At 45.1% G+C, this 21,137-nt stretch overlaps 1 protein-coding gene across 4 annotated transcripts in view; it reads right to left on the bottom strand.

Moving 5' to 3' along the window:
* Window positions 1-6,901: 6,901 nt before the first annotated feature.
* Window positions 6,902-21,137, bottom strand: part of KCNK12 (potassium two pore domain channel subfamily K member 12) — a 29,995-nt gene continuing 15,759 nt past the window's right edge. Inside the window, exons 2-4 of one of the 4 annotated variants that reach the window (XR_012586001.1) lie at window positions 17,376-18,267; window positions 13,669-13,786; window positions 6,902-12,971 (exon numbers count right to left, since the gene is read on the bottom strand). Coding sequence is in view for 2 of the 4 variants with exons in the window: in XM_074578920.1 (XP_074435021.1) it covers window positions 13,750-13,786; window positions 17,376-18,267 (929 nt within the window). In the remaining 2 variants the exon portion in view is untranslated. Of the gene's footprint in view, window positions 18,268-21,137 lie in introns of all 4 variants that reach the window. The other 3 variants (XR_012586002.1, XM_074578920.1, XM_074578921.1) reach the window with 3 other exon arrangements.

Raw genomic sequence — 21,137 nt, 5'->3', positions numbered from 1 at the left:
TGGAATTACTTGCTTTGTGGAGGCACTTTTCTTCCTGGCAGGTCGTGGAGACCCTCCATGTCATGGCACCAGGTTTTCATCAGCAGTGGGAGATGCGGGGACGGTGCCTGCTGCTGAGCCGAAGGGCTGACAGACAAAGCTGCTGCGAGCATCAGTGTCACCCTGAGCACCAGGGTCCTGCCAACGCAACAGCCCTCCTCCCCTCTCGTCGGGCAAAGACAATTTCTTTAAAACCCTTTAATCAAATTATGGTCTTAAAAAAATGGCTCTCCTCTGCTGGAGTTGTTACGTATTTATTTGCTTGAAGGGCATCCAGGAGCGCTTCTTTGGGCACCGGTGCCAAACCGTCTTCTGCTTGCAAATGGGATGGATGCCGGTGGTGCTCTGGATGCTGCCCCAGGGCTGGCGACAGGGATGAGCAGTGCTGCAGCTGCTCTGCAAAGCCCTTGGGCTTCTCAGCCCCGAGAGCCGCGCTCGGGGCGCTGCGGGTGATGCAGGTGCTCAGGAGCCAGCGTGTGAGGGAGACCTGGGCGTCGTGGTGGCACCTGTTGCCCTTGCTCAGGGTTGGGTGGCCTGCAGGTCTGATCAAAGTGAGGGGCAGGAAGGGGAGAGAGGGCTAAAACACCTCAGCTGATGCGCCGAGACCCCCATGGCGCTCCTCTCCCTCTCTGCTGGGCCTGTGCTGGAGCAGCCCTGGGAGAAGGGACTGAGAGGGTCCCCAATTCCCGCCCCCCCCCTCCCCCCTGGAGACACCTGCGTCTCCCCGCATTTGGCTTAAGGGGGGGGTCTAAACACTGGGAACTGCACTGGCGTGTGAATGGTGCCCAGGGAGGCTTTGGGCGTCTGACCCCAGCGTGTTGCAATGGGCAGTGAGCGTGTGTTATCCCACAGCCGCATGAGCTGCTCCCTCTGCCTCTGTGAAGCTCTGTTTTCTGCTGTGGAGCTGCACGGAGTGTGCGTGAGCCCTCTCGGACGGTATTTGCTGGCTGCACATCTTCAGCATCTCTGCAGAAAAGCGAGCAAAAGCACCCGTGACATCAGGCAGAATTTTGCACTGGTGATTTTTCCATTTGCTTTAGAAAATAACCTGACGTGCTCTAGCAGGAAAGTGGTTCTGATATTTCTAGGGCCTTCCAGCAGTGCCTGTCCGTGGCCTGAGACTTCTCTGCCACCTCTGCTCTTCCGCAGGTGAAACCAGCCAAAAAAGAGCAAACGATCCCTCCCAGTTGTTTTCACGTGCGCTTTTGAAGTAATATTTTTACAGCAAAGCAGCGTAGATCAAAATGCATTCAGGTTGGGAGGTAATACCATAAAAAAGACTTCTAAAAAGTTAGCTCATCGGCTTTTCAATGCTTAGCTATATAAATAAAGTAATTCTTAGGATAGCTTTTAAAATTGCTGAGAGATGCAGCTGTCTTTTTACCGGCAGTTTCAAAACCTAGAGCTATGCTTTTTTTAGACTACTTTGATAAATGTATGTTTTGTTAAAATCCCACTGCGCTGGGCTGCTTTCTGACTCCTGCTTCCCAATTGTGATACTTGCGAGATGGGGGGATTTGTTCCCGTCAGCGTTATACATGGCAACATCTGCTTTCAGCTCTTTCATTTGCCTTTAATAATGCTCTAAAGTTTTCAGTGCTGTGGCCTGATGCCTGCTTTTACCAGCTTTGCGCGCACAGGGGAGACAGTTTGGTGAAAAATTTGGAAGATGATGAATACTATCTGTTTCCGCTAGAGCTGAGGTGCTCAGGATTTGTAGGGTTGGGACTCTCATCCTCATCGTCTTCGGAAGAAACCGCATAGAAAAATGTGCTGCCAACCACATTGGTCTGGGGCCCAGCGATCTGCTCTTAACTCCTCTGCACATCTCCCATGTTGTGATGGACAAGTCCTTGACTCTCTGGCGTCTGAGTTTCTGCATACAGAATCGTAGAATCATTTAGACCGGAAAAGACCCTTAAGATCATCGAGTAAGGTATATGAAATGAGGATGTCAAAAGCTTCTTGTTCAGAGGCTTGAGGATAAACTTACAGATGGTCATGAGGTGCTTGGATATCGCATGCAGCAGAAGTACCAGTGACAGAAGGGAGCAAAGACAGAGTATCTCGTTCATTCACGGGCTCCTCAGTATTGATAATGCTCTGAGGAGCTAGAAAAAAGGTGATTGCACTTCTGATGGAAACAGACACTAAAAAATTATTCTTGATGGTTCATTTTTTTTCTCTAAAGGGCTATGGATACAGCCCGTAACTGCCTATAATTGATTTTTAATATAAGGTAATTTCTGCTTAAATGATCTCTCAGATCTCAAGGATATGCTAACATTTACCATCATCTATTAGATCTACATAGGAATATTTCATTTCTTCTGTAATAGCGCACCTGATGCTCATGAGAGGTTGCTTAATTATACCTACATTTTGGAAGATGAAATATTGGTACAAATCAAGATTTTACTTGCAGTCATGAAGAGCCGAGAGCGAAGATTCAGCATCATTATATGGGTATGAACCATCTTGTCCAATATCGGCTTGTTCCTTTGTAATTGCTGATGGGTTTTACCTGATTTGCAGAGATTTCAGGAGTGACTGTTTCTCTCCCTGTATAATTCAGATGAACTGGTTTGATTTTGCCGTGCCAATCCCATTGCTGCACCGAGACACGGACTGTGGCAGCTCCTGACACACACATGTCTCTGCGCGGGGGTGCAGGAGAAGACTTCAGACCCTGCCTGCCCAGGGTGAGAGGGAGCTGGGGAGAGCCCAAAGCATGCGGATAGAGCAAAGTGACCCCTTCGCGTTACCCCAAAGGAGACCTCCTGGGTTTGGTCCCTCCATTAATTTCATCACTTATGTTGTCATGTCATTAAGCTGCCATAGCGTGTTAGGCTAAACAGTTTTCCTTTCCTGCACACCACAGGTTAGCGGAAATCCATCATTTGAAAGACGATTATTATCAAATTGCCACATATTTTCTACTGAAAGAGCAAAGACTTGGAGTCACTTGTTCCACACAGTTTTCCCAGGAAGGGGCAGGGTTGGCCACCGGTCCACAGCTCAGGGAGGATGGATGGTTTCTCTCTGGTAGCAGGCGGAAGATCCAAGGAACAGCACAGAAGTTGTGTGCCGAAGGGACTGGCCCACTTTTACTGGTCTGTCAGTATCCAAGTGCCTCTAGCGCACGTGCCTGCCCTCGGTGTTGTACGTGGTAGGAGATCAAGCCATACTGAAAGCGAAGAGTTGCAGTTAGATGGCTATTCTTATCAAAGCAAACCCAAGCACATCAGTTACAGATGCATTAGGTCCACTCCACCGGCTGTTTTTTTACTCCTTTCTCTACTTTACTGGGAGCGTAAGGAGGTCAGAATAATTTCCTCGGCCAAGTGGGCCGTACGTGTGGTATTTTGCCAACTGATTGACATTTAGGTGGTGACAGACTTATGGACATGAAAGTTTGCACACCATGCATCCACCTGCAGTACCTGCAACTATCAGGATGAGAGAGGGGGGGCTGCCTCTCCTGTTTCTGCAAAGATGTCCAAAGAGAAAGTATCCCCAATCATTTGCCATTGCTCCTGGGATGAATCCCTCAGGAAGCCATCACTCTTGGTGTCACCGTGATGTGTTGTATTAGAGGCAATCAGCAGTTTTCATGCGGAAGATTGCATAGGAAATAAAATTTCCCTGCAAGAACATCTATCCCGGGGAGTGCAAATGTGTTGCTTCAGGTTCTGCTCGCTTAGTTTACCATTAAAACAGAATAACGGTATGAAGGAAAGCAGGTTGTAACTCTGGGGAGGCGAGGCTTGTGGCCAACTCTTCTCAATTTTGATGGCACTTAACATCTTTGTTATCGTGTCTCTGTCACACATTCACCGATGGCTCTCCTGGAAAGGGATCTAAGCACAAGGGACCTTCTGTCTGTGCAAGATCTTACAGGTTGCAGGAGGACCGGCAGCCTCCAAATCAATGCAGAGGTATAGCTGTGGTTATAGACACTTAAATGTCAATAAATTCCAAAATAAAGGGTTTCATCACAGCATTAAAAACTTCCCACATGAACCGTTTTGAATGACTGGACGGCGACGATCTAAATATAAATCTAACTTTTTTTTTTAAAAAAACTGATTTCAAGCACATATGTACGGCTTCGGCTGACTTTCAAGAGGAGTCTGTGGGAACATCTGACAGCAAAATTAAGTTATATGTTTCTTGTGGGAGTTCGTTTCCTACAAAAGCTGTAAGCGCCTCGATTCCCTGGCACTGATTTTTGAACCTGTAATACTAACAGGATATGAATTGGTTTTAATTACCCCCAGTGACAGCATTTTGTCCTTTGAAGGAATTGCTTGGGGAGCGGAGGGGAACAGGGAGGTTTAGTGCAAATGTGAGGGCGTGATTTATTTTTAGAGCTGGTGCAACTCGGCCATTGGAGGTTTTGTCACCAATTTCAGCAGGTCACAAGTTCACACACCGCTTTTGAATGAGTTTGGGAGAATAAAGCAGTGGGAAGGGAACGGGAGGCCTGGAAGCGGGCAGAGGAATAAATGGGGTAAGAGACCAATTAAACTGGATAAAAGCAAAGAGACAAACAGGGAGCATGGTGAGCGCTTTGATAACTTCTACAGCACACTTCAAGGGTATTTCAGGTGAACGCTTTTTCGGCTCGCTCATTTAAATAGCCTCATTTCTATCAAAATAACTGGTTACATGACTAGGGTGAGCCGGATTTTAACCTTTATGTAATCTTCCTATATAAATGTAAAAGTTGCACAAAATGCACTTTCTGGATAGGATATAGATGTGCGAAGGGGGCGACGGCATGTTTTTCAGTGTGTGATCAGATGCCCGCTGGAGGTGGAAGGAGAAGGAAACTCAGACCCAGGAAAATGCAAAAACCTCATCAATGATGTTTGCAGCTCGGTGGCTGGAACCACTGAAAAAGGCAACACATTGTTAAACCCCAAATCACACTGCACAAGGTCTAATGAATCATCTGTAATTGCCTCATCACGTACATATCAACCCTTGTGCAGGGTTTTATCCAGCATCATGCTCGCTTCTCTCAAAATTACGGCCACGTCTCCTGCCGTGTCTTGGTGTGCTGGGAGCGGGATGGGGCTGTCCAAAATGCCCGTTGTGGGGGATGATGGAAAGGAGGGAAGCCAGAGCAGCATAGCGGTGACATGCCAGTGGACAGCCTGAATGCCAAGCCAGTACCGGTACACGTATGTGATAAGATCCCAGAGAGACATTTGGGAGCTTGATGCGGCCTCATCATCCCTGTAACGTAAAGGCTTTGTAGCGTAATGCAATGAAAACGTAAATATAAATGCAGCCCTTATGTTAGGGTTGGATCCTGCTGCAATAAGTTGGATTAAGGGCTGTTTTTACACGCCTGCCTCTGGAAAGGGTTTTGGGGGGCTGGAAGCAGCAGCATCCCTCGGCTGGGTACCAGCAGCCCCGTCTCTGCTCCTAGAGGGGTCACCAAGGGCATGAGCAAGCCAGCCCTGGCTTTCCAGAGGGCACCATGGATGGGCTTTGCCGGAGCAGCAGAAACAAGGGAAGCTGGCTCTCAGTGAGCCAGTTGTCTTCTCCCACCTCGTCACACACACCAAGGATGGACGCTTTTCCAGTGGCCTTTTACCTATGCCAGTAAGAGCCACTTGGGAGATCTCAGGAGCGGTGGTGGGAGCTGCCGGCGCTGCCTGTCCAGGTGAGTTTTCTCTTCTCCCCATTTGCTTTGCTGCCTTCTTGGAGAGCAGAGCTCAGGACTATTTTTTTTCTATTAGGAAATGAGCTGAGGTAGCTGGCAGTTCCTCCAAACCAGGAAGATACCAGAACAGTAACATCAAAATGGATTGGTGTAGACAGTGTAACTGTTATTTTTTAAAAAAAAAAGAAAGAGTGTTTTCTGTAAATATGAATATCTACCAGATTAGTGGGGGTTTTCCCCCATATTGTGTAATGGAAGACTTTATGCTTTTCTGAAAATCTCAGCTTCTTTGAAGCATGGGAGACCCCAAATAAATCCCAGGGGAATTGGTACTCCCAGCATCAGTGTCTTTGAGGACACCTAGCATCAGCAAAGTCAGCACTAAACAGCCGACAGCTTCCCTCTCCCCTTTGCTACCGGCCCAGCAGGTCCCTTAAAGGTCCCTTCTGACCTAGGTGATTCTATAATTCTATAACTTTTGGTGATTGCAAGTCATCAGCCCTTACCCTTTCTGTTGTGTCTGGCAGGGACACTGCAGCAGCGGGTGCCATCCAGAGAGCATGTGCCTGGCACCATCTCTCCCTGGGGCTTCTTTTAATTAGCTAAGGAGACAGGCACAGCAATGTGGGGTTTGGCTGGGTCTATAAACCAGAAAGGTTTGCACTTTGGGTCCACGTTATCTAGCAAGATTAGCAAGCCTCCACGTTCAGCCCAGTGACATTTCCCTGTTTGCAGTGTGATTGATTTTTTTAAGCACCTTTCTAGTCAATAGCGAAATTTCCAGGATTTATCTTAATACCTCGGACAGATGGATCCTATTGATTTGAATGAAAGTTGGGGAGAGGGGCTATAGAGAGAGTTCCTTATAACTGTTTACAGAGCAAACAGTTTCCATCTGCTCGCTATTTTCCTGTTAAGCAAAGGATCGGTCAGCTGCAATCTTTAATAGATAACCATCGTGTCCATTAGGAGCACGGCACGCTAGTTACTGTCCTCCCCGGCTCTTCCTGACCACACACGGCTTAGCCAGCACCTGGGGGGCTGTGGGGTCTCGCCTTACGGCTCTGTGGTCCCCAAGCCACAAGTTTCAGAGAGGATCTCTTGGCTGGGAGGTGCTTCTGCCTCACCTCCTTCTCCCCATGCTCAGAAAAGAAGAGTCCTTGCATACACATCCCAGGCAACGTTTTTCTCCTGTTTATTTCAAAAGTCTTTGTAATAGCTTAATTGCAACAATCCAAACGTCACCTGGAATTTGACATCCTCCCAGATTGTACAGAATTCATACTCGGTCTTGTATCACAGCGTTAAAAAACCACACAGGAATGTTCCCCGAACGTCATCAGCAGGTTCTTCTGCGGTCTCGTTAACTCCCAGCTCTGCGCATCCTCCACCTCAGCACCACTTGGCCACGCGGCTGCGCATCAGCCGGCTCTGCCTCCGAGGCCCGTAGCCGTGCTTCTGTGAATGAAGGGGTTCCAAGCTCAAAATTCCCATTTTTGTCTGCAAACTGTATATAACGTACCAGTAGAAATGTGATCGGTATTGAATGGGCTTTGGATATGGCTTTTAGTCCTCTTCATTCAAAGATCTGAGAGTGGAGGAGTCCTGAGCTGACATCAAAAATGGGACCGATTTCATTAAAAGCACTCACAGTTATGGTATGTGTTGGAGGCAAAGTTCCTGTCAACCCAGAATTAAAGCATTTTTAAAAATGCCACCTGTTTAAATAGATTTCAATCTTGACATTTTTTTTCCAGTTTAATGTCTTGCTAGGAAGCATCATCTGAAAGAGAATAAAAATCTGTGTTTTCTAATCAACGATTTACAGGAACTTATGCTTCTTCATTTCACCTCTTGACTCGGTAAACACAACTGAAATTGTGCTGGAAAAATACATGCAGGTCCTTTTGACTCCTGGCAAGCATTTAGAAGTCATTACATCTATTTAATTAGGCTGTTTACTACCTGCAATTCAACTAAGTTACTCCAGGTTCAGGCAAGAGCAGCATTTGCTTCCTCGAACCTACCGGCTCTTTTGGCTTATTTAGGTAATTTCTGTGTCGTTGAACTTTTTGGGAGTACATTGAGTGATGCCAGCTGCCAGAGGAGTTGCTGAAGGAGGAACTTTGTTCCCTCTATCCCATGGGAAAGCCGGAGCAGCGCCTGCAGGGAGGCCAGGCTGGCAGGACAGCCTGATGCCAGCCTTCCCGGCAGCTCCCTTTACTTTGCCCAGGATTTCTGCTGCCAGCCCCTGCTTTCAGTAACGGCGAGGAGACATTTCCCTAACAGCGTAGAAACAGCTGCAGAAACTTGATCTAAAAGCGCCATTTTTGGTGCTGCAGCTGTTCGCAGGGCAACGTCCAGCACCCCAAACATCCCACTGATGCTCTCCCGAACCCAAACTCCTCCTGCTGCCAGGGAGCTCACAGCTTTTTGCATGTGAGCTCCTTACTGCCTCATTTAGGATTATTTTGCTTTTCTGATACGCTGATATTGGGTAGTTTGTTGTTTGGGGTTTTTTTTCCTCTTTTTTTTTTTTTTTGAAAAACCATGGCCAGCCACTTGAAGGTCAGCTGTCAAATGGATTGAATGATTGGCGCAGGAAAATTGGAAATCATGACATCTTGTGTGTAGGCTGTGAATAATGGCCAACACCCTTTTGGTTATTAAAATAGAAAATGCTCTCTGTATTTTCTGATGTTTTTAGCCCATTAAGGAGGCAGGGATATGACCGCGCTGCTGCTGATTTGCACCGCTCTCCTGGCAGTACATTTGCTGGCTGCAGACCGGGGGCTGGCGGTGGGATGGATCCCACGCCGGGGGAGGCTGGGCCGGAGGAGGCAGCTGCAGGCTGCCGTGACATCCAGCTCCTCTCCAAAAAACACAGACACCCCCAGGCAGGTCCGTTTTCTGCTGAGGACTGGACTGATATTCACGGCCTCTGGACCACGGGCGCACTTAAATTTGGGGATGGAGGCTACTCCATGCCTGAGTCCTATTCAGACCCAGGCACATCCTCAAATACATTTTGCTTTCATGCAGGTGAAGAAAATACAAGCCTTGACTACACCAGTGCTGCCAGAAACTGAGAAAATGCAGGTGCACCGAGCATTAGAAATGAACACTACGGTGATTTTGGGTCGGGTGTCTGAGCTTTGGGGCCCAAGCGTATATTTTAGCACCTCGCTTTCTGCTCAGAGCACCCTTTCTTTTGTTGCTTCACTGCACTCATACGGTGGCAAGACAACTTCCCCCTTTTTTACCGATAAAGGTCTCTTAGCAAATATAACCAGACTTGGTAATTGATTCATCCTGTGATTCCTATATATGCTGTCATCATACAGAAAGCCTAAATAGATCTCTCTATCCATTTTATGAGGAAAGCAGGATCCTGGCGTTACTGCTTTGCCGGCGCAGAGCCCAAATGTACAATGAGTCGATAACTGCACCTGGGTCCCAAACGCTCCAGTTTCGGGAACAAACGGGGGTTCAAAGGTGGCCAGAAACAGCCTAGCGCCGGCTGCAGCACTTCACCGAGCTTCTCAAGATAACGCCAGTCTTTTTTATTTTTCCAAACGGCTTTAACCACGCCAGCGTAAGCTCCCAGCCACCGAAAATAACACCTTTGTGCATCAAGAGTCAATACGTTACCCTTGATGTTGTAGCTGTGTACTGGTAGTTTTCTTGATAAAAGCGGTCAGTAGCGAGTGGAGCTCTATTATTTATGTTTCTTTGACTGAATTAGAATCTCATTACCATGCCCTTAATTTGCAGTTGCCAAACAGGTAAAAATACGTTTTGAAGATTTGTACATATAATTGTGTTTACAGCAATCTAGTAGTCTCAGTTTTAATCCCTCTAGAATCTCTTTTCATAGGAGTGAATGTGCAGGGTAGGGTGTTTTCCAAATGGGATTTACATCCTCCTGACTTTCCTTTAAAGAGTTTAAACAAATTAGATAAAACGGTCAAGTAAAATAGGAAGGACTTGTTACGTAAAGCTGCATCTTTAGCCTCTTTCACTGAGTTCATGTCAAGGATTTCTGTTGGTAGGAAAAATATTCAGTCTGCTAATTCCAACCATGACAAGTAATTTATACTCATAATTTAGATTTTACAGAACAATTTTTAACAAAAAATTTCAGAAAAGTGTCTAATTTTGGTGTGTCTGGGAACATTTGCTGGTTAATTTGCTGGTGTTAATATTTCAGCTCTTTGCAATCAATGCAAATGGGAAAGTGATACCAACCAGAAACCAGCCCAGAAATGGTCATTCCTTTTGTAATTCACACTTAGTGAAACACAAAAGTAAGCAAATACCAAAGCCAGTGGAATTAACTGCAGAAGTGAAATTCTTGATGTTTGTAATAGGAGATAATAATGCCAACTGCATTAGAGATATCTACCAAGCTGTGCCCCTTTAAAAAGAAATAAAAATTAAACAGGAATACATTTGAGCAGATATACTACCATTGAAGTCTTTTTAATTGGCTTGAAATTTGGAACTAGCATTTTTGCAGAGAGTATACAACAAGCTAGTATTCTAGCAAGCTAAAAATGTGTGTGTCTGTATACGTGAAGGGAAGAACGTCTCCGCACACATACACAAAAACCCCCAAACCATTTTTCAGATGTTGTGCTTTCAGATACTGAGGTTTTACAATAAAATTAGAATGAAATTCTTGCACTGCCTGTACAGCTCGTGGATGTTACTATAAGCAAAAGTTTTCTGGGCGTAATTTTACTTGCAGGGAATAAAACTGATTCACTAGTACAAAAATTAGGAGATGATAGCCATTGAGAAAATCCTTGGTGTTTGAACTGCACATTGTCAGAAACACCAGTAATTTTTTTCACGTTGTTTATTGTATATTCTTGTAAAAGCATTAATTTTGTATTGACTCACTGGCTTTGAAAAGTAATCTTACAGTCTGCGAAGTACAAAGGGATTGTGGGAACATCTTTGCATTTCTTAGATGGTCTGATAAAGCATCGCCTGCTGGGGGGGGCTAATCCTGAAAACATTTGGGACGGTGCCGTTACACAATTTCAAATCCACCTGCATCCTCGTGCTCAGTGCTTCCTCGTGCCGAGTCCAGGCTTGGGAGCTGCCTGGCACACACCTGGGCACAGTATGGCCCTGGGACTGGGGGGACTGGAGGCATGGGAACCTGCACCTACGATACACCCGAAATAGTGTTCATCACTGTAAGGGATCAGCGTGGCCGCTTCTTCCAGTGGTGGGCTGGGTGGTCGTCTTCCCAAAATCGGCCCGTGACAGTGTTGACCTCCTGAATGAAGTGCAGAGGGTGAGTGTGAGCATGCGGTCCCGCTCTCTTCCCTCCGCATCTCACAAAACGCTTCTCCCCACGTTCCAAACGCCGTAGCTGAGCCTGTGATGCTACCAGAGCTACTGGGGGCTGCGGCAGCGTCCCACCATTTTGTGATGGGGCATAATGCATGTGCGTATGGAGAGCAAAGCAAGTCTTCGGTATTCCAATGGATTTGTTGGAAAATACTTCTGACCCTCTCCCTTTCCCCACACTTCTCATTCCTTGGTAACAGTACACTTGCTGTACCTTGAGAAAAACTTGTAATTTTTTTTTCTCTCATGCTGAATTGACAAACTACTGGGTTCTCCGCTATAAACTGTATCCCTACCTACAGTCTTTTTCCTTTCCTGAGGACGGACTAAACACAATAGATAGGAAGGCTGCAGGTTTGCAGCCCCAATTCAAAGCAAAACTACACCATTTCAGTTCCCGAGAGCTGAAAATTTGGATTTGATCCTAGACCTCTTTTTGGCTGTGCAATATTTAGGGCAATTGCAGCATTCTTTTTTTCCTGGTTTAAAGGTATATTCTAATTAAAGAGCGGATGCTATCCGTTTAATAAGCAAAAAGAGTAAGAAAAAAGGCATGCGTCTGTACTGGTAGCTGCATTCAGACTGTGGCCATGTAACCTGACGTAGTCCTTCCTCGGTGCCATTGCTACACAACATATTTATAATGCATAATGAACTGCTTACTGTGCTTACGTCAATATGCATATCCTACGAGTCAAATATCAGTGGAACTGGCCATACCTTCCTGCATTTTCCACAGATAATGTAATTAGATGACCTTTATAGGTCCCTTCCAGCCCAAACTATTCTATGATTCTATGACAATGCTTCTGTTTTCCTAGCGTGAGTATTCACAAAAGCAGAGTATGAGCTCAAATATGGAAGTCTTCACAAAAAAACCACAATTGCATATTGGTTGTGCAATGCGAAATGCACACTTGATTAGTTATTTTGTGTGAGTCAAGTATTAATATGGCCTAACTGAGTTTATTATGTAACATAACATTTACTGTATTATTTAAATATAACATTGAAAATGTGTGTTGGTTTAGAAAGGCACGTTAGTAATCCAATTAGAGCAGAAGACATATCCATAGACGCGATAGCAAGCAGCAAAGTATGATTTTTGTTTAGATTAGCTCTGAACATTCATTGTAATAATTAGTCACTGAATATTTTTCAAGTTAAAGGTTAGAAAAACACAAGAAAGAGAGAATGGTCTCATTGCTACAGCTAATTTTCATATAATTATAAATGCACCCCGCACAGGCAATCAGGTTTATACTGAGCCCACGTGCCTGGCTGTATGACCTCCACTGCTGCTCCAGTCCTCCTTTCAATAGCAAGGCAAGACATGACTGAAATACAGGTAAATGGTCATAGTATACCCAAATTTTCACCCACAGAAAGCTGGGGAGGAGAAAAGATCAAGGGCCAGGACTGAAGCCGTGCTGGGACACCAGCACTACACCGACAGGCAGCATGGCAGGGCGTCTCTGGGTAACACAAGCATGGCACGGGGTGGTCACCAAAAGCTTTAACATGATTCTTACACCTCTCTTGTCTTCTACCAGGTATTTTTGCTGCAATTGGAGCCGGCAACTGGGTTATCAAATAGCAAGTACATGTCAAAGAGGCACAAATATCCTTTATAACAGACTGTCTGTCCATTTTTAGTTGTGCCTACTGCTGCAAAGCCCCAGCCATTGTCTAAAGTACCTTTTTACGTCTTGCTAGCAGTAATGGGAGTTACTTGTGCAATGCTTCTTCCGCAGGGAGACAGGCAAACTACAGCCTCGTCCTTCAGAAACTTCCATCTGCGACTGAGGTCAATGGGATGACGTCTCTGAACATCTACATCGTCTGAAGGACATCCTTCACATTGCAAGGAAATAAAAGCAATCTGAATTTTCTGCAGAAAATGAGAAGTGTGTTTGCAGATTGGAAGAAACCAAAGAGAATCAGACGACATGTCAGTGTGACTGCAAGCTTTGTCCAAGACACACAGAGGGAAGACAAACCCCAAGAATTAAATGTAGTGACTTGCCAAGCGTTATAGCTTTCACAAGAAACTGTTCCTTGTAACCGTTCTGCCCTGAGCTCCAGAGGAGAAAGAAGATGTCATTTGAATTTGATCATTGTCCCTTATTCATTTTCACTTAAATTCTAATTCCCATCAGCAAGGTGACAGCACACGGGCCAGGTGGACACGGTATCTCCTCCCTTCTTGCTGGAGGTTGGAGCAGCTCCTGCCTGGACAATCATTGCTCTCGCAGGGGGCTGGCTCACAGAGAAGTCCTAAGCCCTGGAGCTTTCTGCTGCTGCCGAATGCTCTGCTCAGGCTCAGACAGCAAAAGACCTTTTTGGGGGACGGGGTCTGAGCTCCCGTCTGTGCTGCCGCTACAGCTGCTCAGCGGGCAACTGGGATGTCGGGGTCTGTGCCAGCAAGGAGTCACCGCTGCTGTTCTGCAGGGTGGTGCACAGGGGGTTTGTATCAGGGAAGATGAACTTTTAAATCCTAAATCAATTGCATTCTTTCAAGGCTGTCCAAAAATTAAACCTGGGGGAAAAAATACCATTTCAAGAATGTAATACAACTCCCAAGTTACCTGAAAAGAAAGTGCAATCTAGTGCAGTGTGCTTTCACTGTCCCACTCTGTTCCTTCAGTTTCCTTCTGATTTCTTGTGCTTCAGCCTGTGTCCGGGTATTGCAGGTATCTGCTTTGTCTGTGAAAATGAAATACCAGGAGGGATTGCGCTTGGTGCAACTGGTTCACATTTAGGGTTTAATTCACAAAAGGAGCAGGCTGCCCTGGGGAATCCCGAGTTGGACCACGCACAATAAAAGAGAGGAGTTAGGTGCCCAAGTCTGGCAAGTTTACAGAGAAGCTGTCCTTAAAAAAAAAGCTAAGGAAAGTGCAGGAAGGACTAGGAAAGCCTGATTTCAAATCTCCTATGTCCTCTTGGCTCATGTGCTCATGCACAGGGGTGATGGGTAGCGCTAGCAGGCAGAAGAGTAGACATTTGGAGCTTGGTTTTCACGCATCCTTGAAAAATACTTCAGCTACTGAGTATGAGGGAACTGTAAGGCCACTCCTTGTGAGACCCAGTTCAGTAATTGTGCTCTGAACCCCCTCATAAACTGGCCCTAGCTAAGCCAGACGGGGTTGGCAATTTTTATGGCGCTTATACACGAGCTGGGGGGTCCCTGTGGTTCAGTTGTGTCAGCTTCTGAGGACATGTGTGCTGCAAGAAACAGGGGCACTGGTAAAAAACTGGGCATGCACTTTATATGCCTCTGAGGCTAAGGAGGAGCAGAATGGAGTTTATCCAGGATCTTGGGAGTAAAGAAACATTGGACCTAAGTGCATAGAGTAGCCATCAGATGTCCAAGTCCCTTGGGGAACCCAGCCCTGGGACCCAATCCAACTCCCCCTGAAGTGAACACGAACCGCAAAGGGTCCTGCAATGGCACCACTGTGGCCAATGGCACCAAAAAGACTCAGAAACCTTTAAATCATATTACGACAGACTGCGTGCCTGCCTTTGAGTGGACTCAGAAAAAGTACAGAAATAGCAAAGGAGGTATGTACAATTTTGTATTACTTCACTGTATTTCCCAGGCAGGAATAGGTAGTTTGAAAACAATTTACAGACATTTAAATAGGTCCCTAATCATAGTTATAATATTTATCCTTTAAAAACAACTTACTGAAAAAATAAACACCCTTAATTTGCAAATTTGTTATCATAAAAATACAGTTCTTGAGCTTACAGCATGTTAATGCATTTGAACATGTTTTTATGAGTAAAATGATAAACCTAGTAATTCTGCTGTGCCTTGGGATCCTATCTCTTCAAACTCTTACGACCTTTGGGACAGAGCCCGTCTGCCTCGATTTATGCAGCACTTCAGACAATGGGGTCCATTCTAATGAGTAATAGTCCCCGTGATGGCAAATGTACCAAGATACAACCCTAAGAGAGGTCTAGCTGCAGAAAGAGAGCAGCGCCACATACGCACTCTTAATAAACAAACACATAAATCGTCATAGCTAAAGAGATTTACCCCTGGGGGTAATCCCGAGGGACAAGAGCAAATTTTTATTCTTTATGTTCCCTGTCTCTGCTGTTTCCAAAAGTGGTCCATGCGGCTCTGGAAGTCGCCTCCCTGAACTGAGTCTTTGCAGTCGATCTTTGAGTCTTTCCCAGACCATGGCCTGCCCCTACACATCCTGCTTAAATTTATCCTTTGGTGAGCTTCAAATTAGAGTCACCAAACACTTTGACCTCTGCCTGCTTCTTCACAGGGCCACTCAAACGTGGCATCTGAGATGAAGCGCACAGACAGACAGGCACATGGACACACGGACCTCAGGGGGTCTCTGCCACCAGGGAAGCTCCTGCCAGATAAAAGCCTCTTGAATGCGGGCTCTTCCATACCACATACTGCTTAAGTATGAGACCGTATCACATAGATACAGAACACAAACACCATCGAGTGTTTCTGGCCAAAAGCATCTTGATTAAAGCTGTGACTGTGTTTACAGCATGATACAGTTCCCTGTGTGACGGTTTATCTGCTGCTCTGGTTCCTTCTCCTTCAGGCAAAAGATACAATCACCGCCATACTTCAGCTGGCAGGCTCAAGTGTGCAAAACCTCAAATTAAAAGTTAGTTTTCTGAGGTTAAATTCCACAATGTTTTGCACTACTACAAATTTAAAGGAAAGCAAACCGATGGATACCTCAAACCCATGCAAAACAAAGTAAAGTAAGTAAACAAGAGAATAAAATATCTATTTGAAGCTTCATGGAAATATTTTCAAACATTTCTAATATTCCTGGGTTTTTTTTTCACCAGCTTTTTCAATTTATTCAGCAATCAACCTAGTACTTATCATCTTGCTTGTAATTGCCCAAGTTGTTTTCAAGAGCTGACCACTGTGGCTTCTCGGACTTCAAGCTTAAGTTATATTTCTTGCTGGAATCAGCAGAAGCCTTTTTATTACCTTCACAGCATTAAAGGAGTGGCATAGTATAGAGAATTTAGAGAAATGATCCAAAGCTTTGCACGTATTTCTGAAAAAGATCTGCAGTAATTTCCTGTGCGCTCACTTGTCATGCTAAACTGGACACTTAGACCACGTCTGCTCGAAGATGCTTCTGGTTCTTCAGCGGTTTGGGCTAGCACAAGTGAAATATGACTTAAGACTAGCAACAGCCTTAGGCCATTTTAGGACTTAGTACCAATGTTCTGGGGGAAGCCAGCTTCTGGGGGGGGCTTCAAAGCAATGCTCTTCTCTATAACCTTACACAATCAGATTTGTGGGAAACAAGTACAGGCTTGGGTGCTCCAAAGAACTGCAAGGAAATCATTTGCATGAATCTCTGCAACAATGCAGAAGCAAAAGATGCAAATTTAAGACAACAGAGAGCCTACATTCATTTTAGCTACTTATTTTCATGTAAAAGTAGTGAAATAAGAATTTCAGTGGTGATGCAAACATTTGACACCAGAGGTGCGCACTGGCTTCTCTTGCATTAAATGAAGTCAGTAAGGAAGTTGACAATTTCCAGTTTTCAGTTATTCAGTAGGTAAGAACAGTTTTGCACCTTCTGACACAGTTCTTGATAATCCCCTGACTTCTAAGAGTTAGGTAGCAGCTGGTAGCGCTTCAGGCAAGACTGGCTAAAAACTATCATTTGTAGTCAGGGGAATCAGCCCATTTGATCGTCTACCATTGAAGTCAGTAGGATTATTCAAGTGAAGCACAGTCACCCTAAAGCTGGTGTAACTGCAGTCATCTACATGTATGTTATATACAGGCCTGCTACAAAGAATTGCTGAAGAGCATCGAGTACAAAGTTCAGGGCCAGATCCAGACTTCAACAAACTGTGAGATATTGGTTTAGCCAAAGCTTATCAACCCCAAGTTTGAATCTGGAGCCGAACTTGCCCATTTTATGCATTTTAACCCAGAGTTTGGGTTCAGATTGTGTTCTGAAGAAGAACATGTTGGTTTTGACACCATCCTACCTACACACCATCCTTCTACACTTGCATCAGATTATGCATCAAAGACATTCAAGCCTTTTCCAAAAAACCCTTTGGGGAAAATCGTAACATTACAGTAAAGATGTTACTGCATATTAGAGAAGACTTATAAAACCTCCAGAAACTAAAATGCTGAATGCCCAATAAATACTAAGGCTGTCTCTGAATTTAAAACTTTCCAGTAGCTTACAGTGACAATTCCACCCTAATCACAATTTTATTTTTTTTTAAGAAACAAAAGGAATTTCAAAAACTCTACCTAGAATCACTCGTTTCTGCCAAGCGGTTGTTCATGATGGCTAGAGCACCCACCCCTGCGGAGAAACCGTTTTGTCTTGTATTGATACAAACGTTCCTTGGGTAGCCGTTGGCCGTCTCAGACAACTGCTTTTGCAAAATGGCCAGGGAGACTTTATTCGATGCTGTGAGCTCCCTCATGGAAATCATCTCTCCAGAGAGCCTCCTCCCCTCGGTGTCGCTGTCGTACTGTCCATCAGCATCCATTGAGATGTTATGTCGTCGTAGGCGGGCTCCTGGGGTGATGGCGTTGCGACGTCCGAGGCGGGCACTTGATTTATGGCACTTTGGGCAACATCTGCATTCGAATTTTTTCAACACCCAGTTCAAAACTTGCTTGATTACGATTGAGATGACATTAAAAAGAGAGTATATGCAACATACCCCCATTAATATAAATATGAAGTTTCCAAATCTGTATAATCCCTGATTTTGGTACGCAGCATTTTGGCTGCTTACCAAATCTCCAAAGCCGATGGTGCTGAAGGTGACAAAGCAATAGTACAAGGAGTCAACGTAGTTCCATCCTTCCACCGCCGTGTACATTGCGGAGGCGCAGCAGGAAAGGGTAATGGCAAAAATTCCCAGAATCAGCATCACGTGGTAAACGGATGGCTTCCACCCCACGAGGCTGCCCACCCCCGCCATAGCTGGCCCCCTTCGGAAGTTGGGAGGTAGGAGACCACTTCTTCGCAGCTGTCTCTCGTGGCACGCCTTCATGATAAACGCCAGGAGAGAGATAATGCGCTCCAAGAAGAGGTTGAAGAAAAGGATAGTTCCAGCACACCCAAAAAGGCCATAAACGATGAGGAATACTTTTCCAGCCACAGTTGCTGGTGTGGTCATCCCGAAACCTAAGGTGTGGAGATATAAGAGTAAAGTTAATGACATGGCTTTTCATGCGTAGGCTCAGGACGTATGTAACTTAACAAAGGTCCCATCTCACTGGAAAAGAGGAGTGCTACCTCTAAGTCAGCTTAGGCCAACCTGAAACCAAGGTTTGTAAAGAACGAAGAAGGCACCAGAAAGCCCAACGAGATGACCAAAACTCAAGAGAAAGCAAAACATCCTCGCAGTGATGAAAGATGATATTAACAGAGAAAAACCACCCTGTAAATGCAGGCGGAAGCATTTCTGAGCCCAAACCACCTCGAGATGAGATGATGAGGTGAAGAGGTCATTTCCCTGCTCCCACGCACGGGAGCCAGGGTGGCCTGATGGAAAGTGTAAGCTCTCTATTGACGAGCTGTAACCCAGCATAACGCTATTGTTATCGAGGGCTGTTAACACCACTCTTGCCAAGAAGATGGATGGTTACCAGTTGTATAACAGAAAAACACCCCCACCGCCTCCAAAAGATCAAATATTGTTTTAAAAATAACAGCACTTTAAAGTCTGAACCAAATCCCAACTGAGTAGCCCACCTGCTATCATCACAGAAGGAAGGAAAAGCCATGGCCCCCTTTTAAGTCGTCGGCAAGATGCCCCCGTCTGCAGAGCCCCCTGGCAGACTGGGAGCGCTAGGATCCTACAGGCTGTTAATTACAGCAGGGAAAAAACCACTGCTGTACAGTTAAACAGACAAATTGGAGTATACAAACTCTGCAAAGATCCAGCAGCAATATTCATTCACCTCTTCTTTACAAGAATTGTACTTTGACATCACTCTTACACATAATTTTATATATAAGCAGTAATGCCTTGTAGCTACAGGTGCTTAAATAACAGCAAGAGTGATCTTAAATTTGCATGCAAATAAATACAGTAAGTTTGTTCCACGTTATTTGCTGATACCAGTTATTTTATGAAAAAGAATTATGTATATTTCACATACTATCTCAGGAAGATTGTTTTGAAACTCAGTTCTGTAGGTATTGCCCTTGTTCTGCTATTCTTCCCTGCAAAAATCCTTGGTGGTTCAGCCAAAAAGCATCCTGATGGGACTGAGGCGACTGCTCATGTCCCATGAATAAATAACCACAACTAATCTGAATTAATGGTTTGTGAAAAATCCACATCCTGAAATTTATTTACCTTATTGTTCCACAAAAAACCCGGGCCAGTAACATATTCAGGGAGGTAAATATCAACATCAGACCGCATCAATTAAACTTTGCGAAGAAAAAGGAGCCACTTTTAGCATAGAGCATAATGAAATCATTAAATCCAGTTTATTATCATGACTCACCTTGAAATAGTAACAGGAAAATATTCCCTATGTATAATGAGTTGAGGTTGCTGCTTGAAATCTATTGATTTATTTTTGTAACGGCTATATTTTTCTGGGTAATTTATTTGTGCTACCTTCGTACTTCATTGATACAGAATTTCGCATTTGTTGATAAAGGAATGTAAATGCTACTGACAAGTAAAACTGGAAATATCTTTTCAATGACATGAAGGCGCACAAGAAAAGAGGTGGTCCTGCTTTCACACCAGACTTGGCATGCTTGGAAAGAGCTGTGTGCCAGCAATTCGGACTCTACTGCATCATCAGTATCTTCACAGCAGAAACAGCCTTTTCTGTAAAAGACAGCGAAAAAAATGCACGGCATTACCAGAAAACAAAAAAAATTGCCAAAGGGGTCATTAGGTTCTGTTTTCTGGACCCATGGTCTCTCCGTTCTGTCGTGCTAAAAGACCACCTTTGAGGAGATCTCACAAAGCCTGCCTTGGGGTCCCAGGCTTAACACAGGGCAATCATAGAACGATAGAATGTGTTGGGTTGGAAGGGACCTTTAAAGGCCATCTAGTCCAACCCCCCTGCAGTAAGCAGGGACATCTTCAACTAGATCAGGTTGCTCAGAGCCTCATCCAGCCTGGCTTTGAATGTCTCCAATGGGAAGCTCCTCTCAGTTCCTCCTTCTCTGTGGGGTGAAGCTGTTATCTGGGTCGGACTGGCTGCTCGCAGGAGCCTTCTCATCTGGTGATGAATATCCACTAGTGTCCGGCCCCCAGAAGAAGCCAGGGAGCCTGTCGCAGTTGCCAGCTAGGGATACCCGGCCAGCTTGTTATGGAGAAGACATCTGTTCGTCCATGCCTTGTCAGCAAAGCATTTAAATATGTGCTTCACAGCAAGCATGTGAACATCACCATCAAAATAAATGGGTTTATTGTCACACATATGGCCAGACACATTTATTAATTAAAAAAAAAAAAGAGAGAGAGTGACAGTTTGGATGAAGCTGTAAATGTGCTGAAGCTTCTTAGTACTTTTTGGTGATCATTCATGAGAGGTGGTGAAGTTTTATATTTGTGGTGCGGTTTGTTTAAGCAAGATTTTCTGAGGCATAATGTTACCAAAACTCAGTACGTAGCTATGCAGGGTGAAAGGACCCACCACGGGAACGAGAGTGCTGAGACTTCCATCAAACAGGCAACAAGTAAGACCAGGCAGATATAGCAACTTCACGTCAACGGCTAGCAGACAGAAGTGTGCTCATATACTCTTCCTGCAGGGTCTTCCTTCGCTAGTTGTGTTCGTCGCTGGACCATGAGGGGTTAGTCCTGGTGTCCTCTGTGCAACGCGTCTGAGCTCAGCCCCTGCTCAAGGCTAAGGACATCGTGACGCCTGGGGGAAATGAATTCATCCAGAAGCCTGCGCTTCTGAGACAGCACAAGGAAAGACGCACAAGGGTGCTTTGCATTTTTCATGGCCCTGACATATATTGTACAGGTACCTTGGAGTTGATTTTGCGTGGCTCGGACACAACATTTCAACCTC

The sequence above is a fragment of the Larus michahellis genome, chromosome 3 (assembly GCF_964199755.1).
Source record: "Larus michahellis chromosome 3, bLarMic1.1, whole genome shotgun sequence".
NCBI lineage: Eukaryota > Metazoa > Chordata > Aves > Charadriiformes > Laridae > Larus > Larus michahellis.
This window is presented reverse-complemented; position numbering and strand designations above follow the sequence as displayed.